Source organism: Marmota flaviventris, chromosome 15, assembly GCF_047511675.1.
Source record: "Marmota flaviventris isolate mMarFla1 chromosome 15, mMarFla1.hap1, whole genome shotgun sequence".
NCBI classification, from domain to species: domain Eukaryota; kingdom Metazoa; phylum Chordata; class Mammalia; order Rodentia; family Sciuridae; genus Marmota; species Marmota flaviventris.
The window spans coordinates 7,123,222-7,139,007 of record NC_092512.1 but is presented as its reverse complement, the minus strand read 5'-3'; the positions used below and the strand labels follow the sequence as shown (position 1 = coordinate 7,139,007).

The window sequence follows — 15,786 nt, the reverse complement described above, 5'->3', positions numbered from 1 at the left end:
AAAATAGGAAAAGTTTATTTTGGGTTCACAGTCCATGATTGGCCCTGTTCATTTGGGCTCTGTGACCAGACACACATCATGACTAGAGGTGGTAGCAGAGAAAAACCACTCACCTCGTGGCCAGGAAAACAGAGTCGAAGGGACTGTGTTCTCTTCTGTCCTTCATGCATACACACAGTGACCTGATGGTGTCCAACCAGGCCCACCTCCTGAAGGTTCCACTGCTTCTCAGTAGCGTCTCCCTGGACACTAAGTCTTGGATGCACAGGCTTTTGGGGACACTTAAGATCCAAATCATAGCAAGCCCAAGTCTCTCATTTCTTCCTTTAAACTCTTGAATACAGAAAGAAACATCCCACTTCACTCCACCCCAGCACTTTTTCCTCTGGCCTGTCACACTCTACGGTTGCACATTATTCCAACCTTTGAAAGCATTTCACTGAATATGACCACAGGTGACAGCTTAAGTAACAGGTGTACTACTTAAATGGATATTACCAGTATTCCGTCTGCTATATTATAATGAGATACTTACTGCTTAGACTCTTCAATATTGATTTCAGTTGGTCCTTTTTACTGGTTTAATTTTCATCTGCAGAAATTAAATTCACTTAATAATATGTTTATTTCTAATGCGAATCACATTACTATCAAAATCTCATTCTAAAGTATCTCATCCCTTTATATTATCAGAGTGATCACTATTTTAAAAAGTCTAAGCAGAACTTAATTCATTTTCCTCTTTTATTTGCTACATTGATAAAAATCGTATGAGTCTCAATGGACAGACTTCAGCTGACTGTGTAGCCTGAGAGCACAGCAGTGCTGGGATCTGTTGGGATTCTGTCTGTGCCAAGCATCCTGCTGGATGTTCTGCCCACATCACTGCTGTACTTCTCCATGTCCACTTACTGGAGGCTGATCTGCTAGGCAGGATTCTCAGGGGTTTTTTTTGTGTGTGTTTACTCCTTACTTTAACAACCCTGTGAGATAGATACTACACTATGCTTACCCCCATTTAAAGTCACTCCTGTAAGATGAGGATAAAGTGACTGACCAGCATCATACAGTAAATGATGTATTGGGGCTTTAAATGCAGGTCTTTACAGAGTCTGTGTTCTTCCCCAAACAATACCCTGTTTTCTGTCCACAGAATGGTCTGTGAGAACTCTTTACTGTGGGATTGAGGAATGAATATAGTTTTAAGACATCCTTCCTGTTACAGCTTGAGTGTGTGACAAAAAGGAGAATATAAAACCAACAATTATAATCTCTAATTAAATCATTTTTTGCTATCATATTAGGAAAAGATAAATTTTTTTTTTCCCAGAAGTTTGTGCTAGGAGAAATGAACTGCAGTGGACAGAATCCAAGTTTTAAAGTTGCAGTTATGAAACAGAAGAGTTTCTGGTCAAATGTTTGGAATGTTCTGATTAAAACAACCAAGAGTTGACATAAAAGAATAGGCTCTTCATAAAACTGAAGACAAATTTCCAAGGAAGTGTTTTGAATATTATGGTAGCTTATATTTATTCTCCATTTTTTTTCAACTTCTAATTCACTTTCCATAAAATGGGAAGGAAACTAGAATGAATGAGTGCCCACTGTATATTATGCAATGTACTAGACAGTAGACACACTATCTTCTTTCTACAGGCGTTTATATAATGGTATCCCTTGTGTTCTCAATGGCTCTACATTGATGTACAAGTGTTACCACCACCAAACTCATTTTGTGAATTAGGTGTGGGATCACATATAATCTGTCTAACCTCACCTAGCTGGTGACCAGGATAGCAAAGATTCAGGAGCATCTGATTAAATCTCATGTCCTTTTCATATTCTAGTTTTTAATCTTTGTTTTCTTCATAATAATTTAAATTAGTTAAGCAAAGTTAAAACCTTAAAGGGCAGAATCAAGGGATGAAATCATGTTCCTCTAGCATTTGCATCATTGGCCCCTGAGCTCCTGTTGGAATTAAAAGGAACTGTTGCAGGAACTCCTGGGATTCTCTTATGGGATAGATTTTTTGAAAAAGAAGATACTCTAAAGAAAGACTAATGGAAGACACAGATTCTAGAAATCTGGAAGTGTAATTCTTGAATCAGGAACTGTAATAGACAGTTAGGAAAAGGTGGGTAATGGAACCAAATCAGTAGTCCCTTAAACAGCTGTTCCTCCACCTTAATATTCCTTGAACTTCATTATGTAAACAAAAATTTAAGCAAATATTCTCATAATTGTATAAAATTTTAAAAGTTTTCAAACCTTGTCTTAGTATAAAATTGCATTTCATACATTTTACTATTTTATTCTCATCGTGCCTGGCATGGAGATGAATGTGCACATGAATTCAGAATGAATGATGATGTTTAGCCATTCGCTCAGCAAACACTTGTTGAACACCTCCTGGTTCTATACACTTTTCTAGACATGAGAAATTCATCATCAGACAATCAGTCATGGTTTCTGTCCCATAGATATCACCTTCTAGGGAGGGGAGGAAGAAAAGAATGAAGAAACATTAAGGCTTTGAGATGCTGTGGGGCACAGAGCACAGCCAGGGTGGAAGGGAGTGGGAGTCCAGCCAGGTTGAAGAACACGAAGAAGGCCTGGGGTGGGTCCTGGGGTGGCAGGATCAGATTTGCAATGTAAAGGTTCTGTCTTGGGGACAGTGTTTGCTATTAAGTGAATCTTCTGTGACAGCCACGTTCTGATAAGCTTTGGGGAGTTTTCATCTTTTTTTTCCTTTTCTTATAATGACACATTTTTAAACCTGATATTCTTTCTTCAGGAAGAAGAATTGAGGAAAAGTGGAGAAGCAAAGTACTTCCACCTCAATGATGATCTCCATGTCCTTATTGAAGTCTTTGCCCCACCAGCAGAAGCCTATGCCCGGATGGGCCATGCCTTGGAAGAAATCAAAAAGTTCCTCATTCCTGTTAGTACAAATCTTATTGATGGTTAACTGGTACTTTAAAGTTGTTTCTTTATTATAGTCCTTGATAATTCTTGCCAGTGGTTGTTATTTGCATTGCTCTTTATCTGTTAAAAAGCTTCAAACTGGTCATGTCAAGTAGGTGCCTTTGTGAATTACTTGGGATTCTCTCTTCTTTATATGTGGGCTAGGGCATTTGAGAGAACAGCACTGCTAGGTTTATATGGCTGCAGAGTGTGAAGAGCACAGCCACTAGTTCAGGGTTAACCACTCCAAGCTGTAAGCTTTTATATGACCCTGAGACCACCTCCCAAGGGCACTGTTCTTCCCAGTTCCATTGGTGCCTTCCACAACATAGCCTTGTGCTGGTGTTGGGCCTGTAAACATGAATAAAAGTAGCCTCTGCACTCAAGGAATATGTAGTTTAGGGGAGGCGGAAACACCCACAGATAATGCCAGCACATGGCAAATATGATGACAGATGTGACCGCAGTGAGCAGATGGCAAGCACACTGTGCACATGTGTAGCTGCCTTTGGCCAGGCATTTCCTCTCCTGTGAACAACTGGTAGTCTGTTTTAACCCTCAGACACCCTCACATTGCTAGAAAAGTCATTCATTAAAGAGAATACATCTCTACCTTTGTTGCAAAAGTTAATGTAAGTCTTTCATGTGATTTGTATCTCAGTGATGAAGAGAACTTTTGTGTAATTTGCATGCTCATGATTAAAAAACAAAACAGAAAAAACCTCCACAAAACTAGAGCATTTGACATTTTGTCTCTCCAGAAATTTATTTTGGAAAAGCTTGACACATCTGCTGAACAGCTTACTGGGTTGGACTGGGTCCTCAGTGATCCTGAGCTGATAGATTGACTTATGCACTGAGGCGTATGAATTGTGATGATGCCATTTGTGAGGAAAAGAAGGATTGCATTTATAGAGGAAGACTGTTTTAAGTCCTGATTGTTTTCAGAAGGCCATGATATGAAGTTCCGTTATTTAATAACCTGGAACCTGAAAATGATTATTCTGTCTAGTTCCCACAAGCAAATATGACAGCTTATTTCTTCATTTAGTTTATGAACAGTGCTTACTCTGTGGTAGACACATGTGAACTGATAAAGACATGATCTGATCTCTGCCCTGATAGAGTTTAGTGTGTGATGAGAGAGAGGCATGAATCATGTGTTCATATAAATGACTGTAAAACACAACTATGGCAAGACTGTGACCTTCCTGGGAAAGAGGTGGCAGAGCTGTCTACAATAAACCTTCCATCCTATGACCTTTGCAGTCTTCCACCAAGACATGGGGTCTGATTTCCCTACCGTGAATCTGGGCTGGCCAAAATAAGTCTTTGTCTAACTCAAGATCGCAAAGGTTTTCTGCAGCCTTCTTCTAAATGGTTTATAGTGTTGTTTCATTTGAAACTATAGTCTCTTTTGAGTTACTTTTTGTTTTTGTATATTGTGTGAGGTTGTGATCTAAATTTGTGTTTTTCCATATAGATATCCAATTGTCCTAGCACCAGACAGTGTAAAGACTATCTTTTCCCTCACTGCATGGCCTTGGTACGATTATTGAAAATAAACTAAAAATAAAGTAAGGGTTTATTTCTGGATACTCACTTCTGTTCCTTTGACTTACCCTCCCATCCTTACTACAGCAGCCTACTCTTTCTTTTTCAGGCCTGGGGATTTAACCTAGAGGTGCTCTACTGCTGAGCTACATTCCTAGTTCATTCTTTCGTATTTTATTTTGAGACAGGGTCTTGCTGAGGTGCCCAGGCTGACCTCAAATTTATGGTCTTCCTGCCTCATCCTCCTGAGCCACTGGGGTTACAGGAGTGCACCACCATCCCCAGCTCTACAGTAGCTTTTGTTATAGTTTACTTTATACTTTTAGTAAATCTGGAATCCAGTTTGTATATGTTCTCCATCTTTTTTCTTCTGTATCAAATTTGTTTTGGATATTCTGGCTCCTTTGTATTTCCATATATAATTTAGGATCAGTTTGTCAATTTCCATAAAAAGGCGTAGTGTGATTTTAATAGAGGCTGTATTCAAACTGTAGATCAAGTTATCTTTAATTCTTCAGATTCATGAATATGAAACTTTTCTCCATATTTTTTTAAAGATTGTGTTAATCAGCTTTTCCTTGTCCGGACAAGTACCTGAGAAAACAACTCAGAGGAGGCAAGACTTGTTTTGGCTCTGGATTGCAGTCCTTTCTTGGCTGCCTCCAGTGCTTTGTGCCTGAGGCAAGGCAGAATATCATTATGAAGGTGTGGAGCAGAGGCCAGCTGCTCACCTCTCAGTGTCCAGGAAGGGAAAGCCGCCAGGGAGGGAAATATTCTCTCAGGGCATGCTCCTGCGACCTACCTCCTCCCTGTAGGCCCAATTGCAGTTCCAGCCACCTCCCAGTAATGCCATCAGCTAAGAAACCCTCAGTTCAGAGCCTTGGGGACCTAATCATGTCCCAAGAGCCCAACTCTAAGCACTGCTGGTTGGGGACCATACCTTCAACACATGAACCTTTTGATATCTGAAGCATAATAAATGTATTATTTAATATCTGAGCAATGTTTTGATTTTCAGGGTACCAGTCTTGCATTTATTTTGTAAAATTAATTTCTAAATGTTATGTGTTTTTTTGATGCTTCTTTAAGTAGAATTGTTCTCCTCCTCCTTTTTTTTTGGGGGGGGGGGGTGTACCAGGGATTGAACTCAGGGTCACTTAACCACTGAGCCAAATCATCAGCTCTTTTTCATTTTTTAGTTTCAGACAGAGTCTTATTTAGTTGCTTAGGTCTTTGGTAAGTTGCTAAGGCTAACCTTGAACTTGTGATCCTACTGTGCCTTATAGTCTGCCAAGTGGCTGGTATTACAGGCATATGCCGCCATGCCTGGCAGTAGAATTGTTCCTAGATTTGATTTTCAGATGGTCACTTATGTTAAAATGCAGTTGATTTTTAAAATAATTTCTTAATTTTATTTTTTAGTTGTAGTTGGACACAGTACCTTTATTTTATTTTTACTTATTTTTATGTGATGCTGAGGATCAAACCCAGCTTCTCTAACATACTAGGCGAATGCTCTACTGATGAGCCACAGCCCTGAAATGCAGTTGATTTTTACATTTTGATCTTCCATCTTATGACCTTGTTGAACATGTTTATTAGATCAAGTGCATTGTTTTATAATACAAACATGAGCATGATTAAATGCAATCCTAATTAACACAATTATTAGGATTTCTTGACATACAGAATCCTGTCATCTGATAATGAAGATGGTTTTATTGCTCCTCTAAAGGCATATACAGGATGTGTGCCTTTAGTAGTTCCCTTCCCTTCCCTTTTCATTACCTGAACTGGAACCTTTCATCTTTTCACTGACTAGAACCTTCTATGAGATAATATTGCTGAAATCAAAAGGACAGCATTCAGCCTGTCAGCATTTAACTGCCAGATTTTTATTGCTACTCTTTATCATGTTAAAGAAATTCTTTTATATTCCTAGTTCTTGAGTTTTTAATCATGAATAAATGGTGTAAACAGGGGTGTTGAATTTTGCCAAATGCTTTCCTTCTCCCATTGAGGTGGTCACAAGTTTTTCCCTCCTTCATTTATATCACTAATTATATATTACATTGTTGACTTTTATATGTAAATCCAAACTTGCATTTCACGTGGTCATGGTGTATAATTCTCCTTATTTGTTGCTGGATATAGTTGACCAATAGTTTGTTAAGGACTTTTGCATCTATAGTCATGAAGAAGACATGGTTTAGAATAGTTTTTCTTTTATTTATGTTTTTTTTTTTTAATATTCGTACATTAACCCAAACATTTGCAATTTCTGGTATTTAAATAGTACTATTTCTTTTGAACCTGAAGGGCTTCTTTTTGCATTTCTTGTAAACTGGATCTGCTAGCAAAAAATTTTTGTTTTGTTTTTCTGAGAACGGTTTTATTCCACCTATTTTGCCAACAGCAGGTTGCGTAATTCTAGTTGACAGTTTCCCCAGCACTTGGAATGTGCCCCTTTGTGGCCTTCTGGCTCTGTTACTTTGGATGAGAGAGTCACTAACCATTTAATTGTGTTTCTGCACATGATCTCTTGTTATCTCTTGCCGATGTCAAGATTTTGTGGTCTTGGTTTTCAGTAACTGGATTTTGATGTATACGTTTATTCTACTTTTAGGCTGGGTTTTTGGATCTATTGATTTATGACTTTCTTTAAATGAGGGAATCTTTTAGCCATTATTTCTTTAAAGTTTTCAGTCTCTCCCTCCTGTCCACCTGGGCTTCCTGTGACGTGGCTGTTGGCACAGCTGCTGCTGTCTCCTAAGTCTCAGGCTGGCTTCTCTTCCCCCTGTTTTCTCTGTGTTCTAGACAGGACCATTCTGATTGACAGTCTTCAAGTTCACCAGTGTAACTGTCCCACGTCTGCCTTGAGCTCCTCTGTGAGTTTGCCATTGACTGCACTTGGCTTTCTTCTCTTCGTGTGTACATCCACTATCTGGCCCTCTCCAAGATGGTTTCTTATTAGTGGTCCCACAGAGTGAGTCACATGTTCCATGTCTCTTATTTATTTATTTATTTTGAAAACTGGACTTTACACAACATATTGTGGCAAATTTGAATTCAGATTTATTTACTTCCCAGAGCTTATTTTTTTTTATTGGTTGTTAAAAACATTACAAAGCTCTTGACATATCATATTTCATACATTTGATTCAAGTGGGTTATGAACTCCCATTTTTACCCCAAATACAGATTGCAGAATCACATCAGTTACACATCCATGTTTTTACATAATGCCATATTAGTGACTGTGGTATTCTGCTACCTTTCCTATCCTCTACTATCCCCCTTCCCCTCCCCTCCCATCTTCTCTCTCTACCCCATCTACTGTAATTCATTTCTCTCCTTGTTATTTTTCCCATTCCCCTCACAACCTCTTATATGTAATTTTGTATAACAATGAGGGTCTCCTTCCATTTCCATGCAATTTCCCTTCTCTCTCCCTTTCCCTCCCACCTCATGTCTCTGTTTAATGTTAATCTTTTCCTCATGCTCTTCCTCCCTGTTCTGTTCTTAGTTGCTCTACTTATATCAAAGAAGACATTTAGCATTTGTTTTTTAGGGATTGGCTAAATTTGTTCCCAGGATGTAGGCTCCCTCTTCACTTAGCATAATCTGCTCTAATGCCATCCATTTCCTTGCAAATTCCATGATTTTGTCATTTTTTAGTGCTGAGTAATACTCCATAGTGTATAAATGCCACATTTTTTTTATCCATTCATCTATTGAAGGGCATCTAGGTTGGTTCCACAGTCTAGCTATTGTTAATTGTGCTGCCATGAAATTCAATTTGGCAGTATCCCTATAGTACGCTCTTTTAAGGTCTTCAGGGAATAGTCCGAGAAGGGCAATAGCTGGGTCAAATGGTGGTTCCATTCCCAGCTTTCCCAGGAATCTCCATACTGCTTTCCAGATTGGCCGCACCAATTTTCAGTCCCACCAGCAATGTACAAGTGTACCCTTTTCCCCACATCCTCGCCAGCATTTGTTGTTGTTTGACTTCATAATGGCTGCCAATCTTACTGGAGTGAGATGGTATCTTAGGGTGGTTTTGATTTGCATTTCTCTGACTGCTAGAGATGGTGAGCATTTTTTCATGTACTTGTTGATTGATTGTATGTCCTCCTCTGAGAAGTGTCTGTTCAGGTCCTTGGCCCATTTGTTGATTGGGTTGTTTGTTACCATATTGTTTAATTTTTTGAGTTCTTTGTATACTCTGGATATTAGGGCTCTATCTGAAGTGTGAGGAGTAAAGATTTGTTCCCAGGATGTAGGCTCCCTATTTACCTCTCTTATTGTTTCTCTTGCTGAGAAAAAAACTTTTTAGTTTGAGTAAGTCCCATTTGTTGATTCTAGTTATTAACTCTTGTGCTATGGGCGTCCTATTAAGGAATTTGGAGCCCGACCCCACAATATGTAGATCGGAGCCAACTTTTTCTTCTATTAGACGCAGAGTCTCTGATTTGATATCAAGCTCTTTGATCCATTTTGAGTTAACTTTTGTGCATGGCGAGAGAAAGGGATTCAGTTTCATTTTGTTGCATATGGATTTCCAGTTTTCCCAGCACTATTTGTTGAAGATGCTATTCTTCCTCCATTGCATGCTTTTAGCCCCTTTATCAAATATAAGAAAGCTGTAATTTTGTGGATTGGTCCCAGAGCTTGTTATTGCTTCTATTTTGTGTTCCATTTCTTTAATAATTTAGTTGGACCAAGGTGTGGTGGTCCATGCCTGTAATCCCAGTTATTTAGGAGACTGGGAAAGGAGAATCACAAGTTCAAGGCCAGCCTCAGCCACAAGTAAGACCCTTAGTAACTTAGAGAGTGAGACCCTGCCTCAAAATCGACCAAAAGGGTTGGCAGTGTAGCTCAGTGGTAAAGCACTACTGGATTAAATCCCCAGTACCATTTTTTTTTTTTTTTTTTTTTAGTTGAACTAATTCTGTGTCGTCTGTCTCTTGTAATCCTTTTTCTTTCTGCACGTATTTTTAAGCCTATTCTGTCAGGAGTGTCTATATTGCTTAGTGGTCAGCCAGTGATCTCTCAGTGGTTGTGCTTAAAACTTTGTGTCAGAGGCTTCCCTAGCCTTGTAGAAGGGGTCATGCCTCCACAGTAGTCCATTTTCATGTCTGCCCTGGCTTTTACTTCGTGCTGGATTCCTGTGGTATCTCAGCCTGTGCACACACTGACCTTCAGGCCAGGGTGTGTGGAGAGCTGACCAAGGCCCTCCACAGCTGTCTTATTTCCTGAGCCTCACATTTCTGACTCATAAGCCAAAGACAACATTAGGCTGCCTGATTTGCTGGTCTTCCTTGTTTATTTGCTACTAAAATTGATAAAACAACTGTGAATTGTCAATTTATTTACAGTGATGCTAGACGTTTATTGTAAATTAAGTGCCTCCTATAGCAAAGCTTTGCATTTTCATGGCTTTACCCACCCTTGGGGAACTAATGCACCACCCTTCTAGGGATGAATGCCCAGGCAGGAATGCCATAGGCTCTTCCTCTTGTTACCTTCATGTTAGCTGTTTTTCATGAGTATATTATTATATTATTTCTTTTCAGTTGGTTGTATACCTTCCATGAGGTTCCAGACTCTGGTTTTTTTCCCCACAATTCTGTCAGTTTTTGTTATTCCTTTTTTGTTGTTTTGCTACTGGGGGTTGAACCCATGGGCACTTAATCACTGAACCACATCTCCAGCCACTTTTTTATTTTTAATGTTTTATTTAGAGGCAAGGTCTCACTGAGTTGCTTAGGGCCTCACTAAGTTGCTGAGGCTGGCTTTGAATTTGCTATCCTTCTGCCTAGGACCCCTGAGCCAGTGGGATTACGGGATATGCCACCACTCTTGACTATTATTGGTGTTTGCAGGGAGGCTGTGCTGAGCTCCCATTTTTCCAGAAGTCCCATGTCCAGTCTTTACCTGTACATTTTAGACTTATGTAGTGTTCAACTTTTGTCCTTATGAACATAAGAAGTTTTATTTAATTCTTTTTAATATTTACATAGTATCATAATGCACATTTCATTATTTAGCTACACCTCCAAATTATAAATGTTCCCATTGTCTCTTATGGATTATAATGTAAACAGTGATCCCTACATTAACCTTAAGTACTGTCATATTTTGGAAAATGTATCTGAAATGTAAAGGCTTAACAGAGAACCCACTGAATTTCAATAAGTTACTTTTAATGATTTAATTTAAAAACTTTTTTTCCAGTCTCCACATTAACATACAGTTAAGTAGATTGTAAATTCACTGAGGAGGAAAATCCTACGTGTGTGTGTGTGTGTGTGTGTGTATGTATGTGTGTGTGTGTGTGTGTGTGTGTATATATATATAAGAATTGTGGTACCTTTGCTCTTTACAGTTGATGAAAATGTTGATGTTATAATGGTTTTGTTTTTCAACGGGGAAATTAGCCTGTAAGCCATCATGCATGATTTGGTTTCTCTATTAATTTAAAAGCATTATTTCTAAGACCAAGAAAATCATAATAACAATGACACCATTATAGTGACCTCAGCCTTACTTAAAGCAGTGCTTCGTTTTTACTGTTAAATTTTTTACTGTGTTTTGGGACAGGGCCTCAGCCATATCCTTTTTTCCTATCTGTATTTAGCTACATGTGACCAAGTATCAAATTTCTCAACGATTTTTAACTGCACAAATACCTAGCTCAAATATCTACATTTTGTTTATGTGATTTGCAAATAATTTATTAATCTTTAGCTATTTTAGTATCATTAAGAACATATTAATGGGCTTCTGATAGAGAAGTTAAAATTACAATCAAAAGATTCAGAGGACTTCTGAGGCCGGGAAAGAGTTTCTGTTTACAGTAAATTATAGACCCCCCCCAATCCTAAACTCTTTATGCTAATCAAAATAACTTGAATTAGTTGTCATTTGCTTTTGCAAGTATTAGATTTCAACCTCCCTTTTGATTAATGTTCATATTAGTTTTCTTATTTCATAATGCCTTCTACAAGTTTCACATTTTTTTTACATTGGACTTTTGAATAGTAATGGAGATCAGTGTGTTTTTGTTATAATTTTACTAAATATTTTTCAGATTTTTAATTCTAAATTATAAATAATTCAGGAAACTCTCTCCTCTGAACCTTCTGTTCATGCACAAATATCCTTATATTTCTTCTGTCTTGAAATTCTCCCTTCCTCCCTGCAAGCTCTGAACCTTACTTTTCTTTTTATAGCCATGCTACTTAGGAGGAACTTCTTCTCTGTGCTGTGATTTGTACTTACTCTTTATTCCACTGAAATGGATTCAAACTTCACCTTTCCCCAGAACTACAACTTCTGATGTTACTAGTGGCTTTATTATTAGTAAATTCTATACATATGGATGAGTGAGGGAATGTGAATGCTGTACTCACTTCCTGTGACTTTGTATTATCTCCTTGTCATTCAGTTTCTTAACACACTTTTGCTGTCTACTGAGAAAATGTACTTCTTGTGTTTGCATCTAACAATTCTATAATTTTAGCCCGCACCTTTAGGTATCTGACCCATTTTGGTCTAATTTTTACATATGATGTTAAAGGAAGGGTCCTATCCCACTTTATTTATTTATTTACTTTTGATTTGGATATCAATTCGCTACAACATCATTTGTAAAAGAGACTACTTGAAAATTAGTTCACTGCAACTTATGTATGAACTTGCATTTCCATTCCATTGATGCTTATGTCTGTACCACCACCACACAGTTTTTATTGCTTGTAGCTTTGTAGTTAAGTCTTGCAATAGGAAAACATCCATTTATACAATTTTGCTTTTTATTTTAAAGATTGTTCTTGCTATTTCTGTTCTCATAATTTTACTCAACTTTTTCATTTTTGTAAGTAGTCAGCTGGTATTATTTCCTTGATTGGAAAGATCAGTTTAGAAAAAAATGGTCATTGTAACAACCCTGAGTCTTTCTATCTAGGAGCATTGGCTATCATTCCATTTATTTATATCTTTTGAAGTTTGTTTTAATAGTGTTTTATAGTTTTCAATGTACACATCTTTTATTCGTTTACTCCCAAGTGTGTTATTTTGATGTTATTGTAAATGGAATTGTTTTTCTAATTTCTATTTTTTGATTATTCATTGCTGATCTAAAGACATGGAAGTTATTTTCATATATTGATCTTGTATTCTGTAGCCTTGCTAAAACTCATTAATTAGCTAGCTCTGTTAATTGAGTGTGTGTGTGTGTGTGTGTGTGTGTGTGTGTGTGTGTTATTCCTTAGTATTTTCTGTATACAGATTTAAGCCATTTCTGAACAGAGTATTTTTTAGTTTCTCCTTTCCAGTCTGAATGCTGTTTGTTTTTGTTGCATAATTGTTCTGGCCAGAACCTCAAGTAAAATGGTAAGAGAAGTCCTCTTGGTCTTTTTCCTGACCTTATGATGAAATTTTTCATCCTTTGCTTTTTAAGTATGATTTTAACTGTGGGTTTTCCTATTTGAGTGTTTTTAACATTAAAGAGTGATGGACTTTTCTTACAGTTGTCTTCTCTATCTGTTGAGATGATGTGGTTTTGTCCTTATTTTTGTGAACTTACATTAACTGATTTTCAAATGTTCAGTGAACTTTGCACTTCTGGGATAAATTAACTTGGTTCTTTTATATAATTTTTTTACTGGATTTGGCTTTGTATTTTTTGATAACTTTATCATCTATATTGATAAACGTTTGTAGTTTTTGTTTATTGCTGAGGGTCTCTCTGAATTGCTGAGGTGTCCTTGAACTTTGATCCTCCTGCCTCAGCCTCCCCCCTTGCTGGGATTACAGGTGTCTGCCACCACGTCTGGCTTCCCCTTGTCACTCCTGATGTTCAGGTGATACCCCATTTTCATTTCTCATTGCAGAAACCTGAGTCGTCTTTTATTGTTGGTTACTATAGCTAAAAGTTTATCATTTTATTAATCTTGTAAAGTTAGTCAACTTTTGAGTTTGTTGATTTTGCTCTTATTTTTTGTTTATTCTGCTCTAATTTTTATTATTTTTTCTTATTTTGTGTTTGTTTTTATTTCATATTTAGTAAAGGTGAAAGCTTAGGTTATTGATTTGAAATCTTGTATTTTTAACATAATCATTTAAAGCTATAAATTTCCTTCATAGTACTGCTTTAGATACCCTTATATGTCTCAATATGCTCTGTTTTCATTAGTATTTGTCTCAGAATATTTTCTAATTTTTCTTTTCATTTCTAGTTTGATCTAATGATTATTAAGTTAGTTTTAATTAAGTTCTTTACGAGGATGGAAATCCCTGCTTATTGTTAGTGGTAAATGTTTTTTCCCACCCTTTCACTTTCAGTCTGTGGATGTCTTTTCCTGTGAGATGAATCTCTTGAAGCCAACATATTGTTGGATCTTTTTTAAAATTACATTCTTTAATTTCTTCATATTTGTGAATTCCCCAAATTTCTTTCTTCAGTGGATTCTAATTTATTCCATATCAGCAGAAAATATACTTTGAATGATTTTAGACCTTTGAAAATTATTGAGGCCTATGAGATGTCCTGGCTTAGAGTTTGTCTTTGGAACTATTCCATTTGCACTTAAGCGCATGCTTCGTCTGTGGGCACAGTGTTTTATCCACTGTGCTTTCAATCCTATGTTATTTGTACTCACTAATACTAGATTAATCTTTACAGTTTACAAACCTAAATATGCAACTTACCTCCTTAAAATCATTAAGGACTTCTCAGTACCCTTCTGAACGTTCCAAGTTGCCTCTAAATCGACTTAAAGCTTCATATGATTTTGTGTCTGCTCTCCCTTTCCCTTTAGTGTTTTCATATTTCATCCAAATAGTACTCACAACACTCTTTTGATTTCCTGTATTTAATGTTGCTTGAGTCTTTAATCATTTTGTCCTTTGCTGTGGCCCTTCTGGCTTAGTCCTCACTCATCTGAGATAACACCTCTTGTAGAGAGCCCACTCTTCTAGCAACAGCTGCCTTCAGTGAGTTTTCTTTTTCAACTTTTGGCCCTGGACTTCCTTTACTGTAAAACACGAGAGACAATTTGACATATTTGTACATGTTACTGTTGGTTATTGTGTGGAGTGAGGGCGGTCAGGAAGAGGGAGGAATCAAGGCTGACTCCTATCGTTTCCAAATTGAGCATTTGATAGTCATGTAAGGTGAAATCAAAGTGCAGGTTTTCAGGAATAAGATTATGTATCACATTTTCAAAATGCCTACTCTCCTGCAGCTCCTGCAGTATCCCAGGGGAAATGTACAAAGGAATGTGCACCAGAGAAGCTGCCATGTTGGGTGTGTCTTTCTCCTTTGCTGGAGTGAGTTCCTTGGCTGTAGGACAGTGGCTGACTCCTCTTTGTTTTCCTGTCCCTGGGGCGACTCAGATGCTCACTGACCACTAGCGGAGTTGAGCTGTAAGGAGCAGAGCCACCAGACAGTGCTTTTGGTGCTTTCACCTTATCCTAGGCATTTCACCTGGAAACTGTGCCGAGGGAAAGGAAAGATGGTTGATTGCAGGAAATTTTAGCTTGGGGAAAAGTACTGTTTTTTTCTCTTTTCCTTTCTTAGAGAAATTCATTAATATGTTTTAATTTTAAGAAATTCATATCTTGTTTTGTGAATTTAACTATTTTCCCAATCTTTTTTATTGATATTTTTCACTATTTGCACTAAATACTTTAGAATTTTTAACATGACACAGATTATGCTGTCTTCTCTTTCCTGTGTAGGACTATAATGATGAAATCAGACAAGCCCAGCTCCAGGAATTAACATATTTGAATGGTGGTTCAGAAAATGCAGATGTCCCAGTGGTTAGGGGGAAACCCACCCTACGGACAAGAGGTGTGCCAGCCCCAGCAATTACCAGGTAGGTGTTTATTAATTGGCTTACTTTTCCTTAAGGTTTGTGTGCCATGGCAACAGTTTCAACGTGTCTTATCTTAGTAACCAGAAACCCCTCTATCAGTATATCTGTAGGAAGCCACTGTTCAGACTTTGAAAGTCACAAGTCAAGTCGGGAATTCACCTTGGAGGGAGATATTCCTAGGCTTAACTGTTATCACCTTATCACTTACCACCTGATCACTTCAGGCAAATTATTACCCACTCTAAGGTTCATTCTTTAAAATGACAGTTTTTTGATGTGTAAGTAATATCATCATCGATATGCAGATTGGAGCCATGGCTCCTTGTGCCTTGCCCTGATCCTTCCCCCTTCCGGAGCCTGGTTCTTGGCCACACCTCCAGT

The 15,786-nt window shown here is 37.7% G+C and overlaps 1 protein-coding gene across 1 annotated transcript in view; it reads left to right on the top strand.

Annotated features, from left to right (window-relative positions):
* Khdrbs3 (KH RNA binding domain containing, signal transduction associated 3) overlaps window positions 1-15,786 on the top strand; it is a 169,509-nt gene that overhangs the window by 84,109 nt on the left and 69,614 nt on the right. The window contains exons 4-5 of the mRNA XM_027947253.2: window positions 2,796-2,942; window positions 15,266-15,405. Coding sequence (XP_027803054.1) covers window positions 2,796-2,942; window positions 15,266-15,405 — 287 coding nt within the window. The remainder of the gene's footprint in view (window positions 1-2,795; window positions 2,943-15,265; window positions 15,406-15,786) is intronic.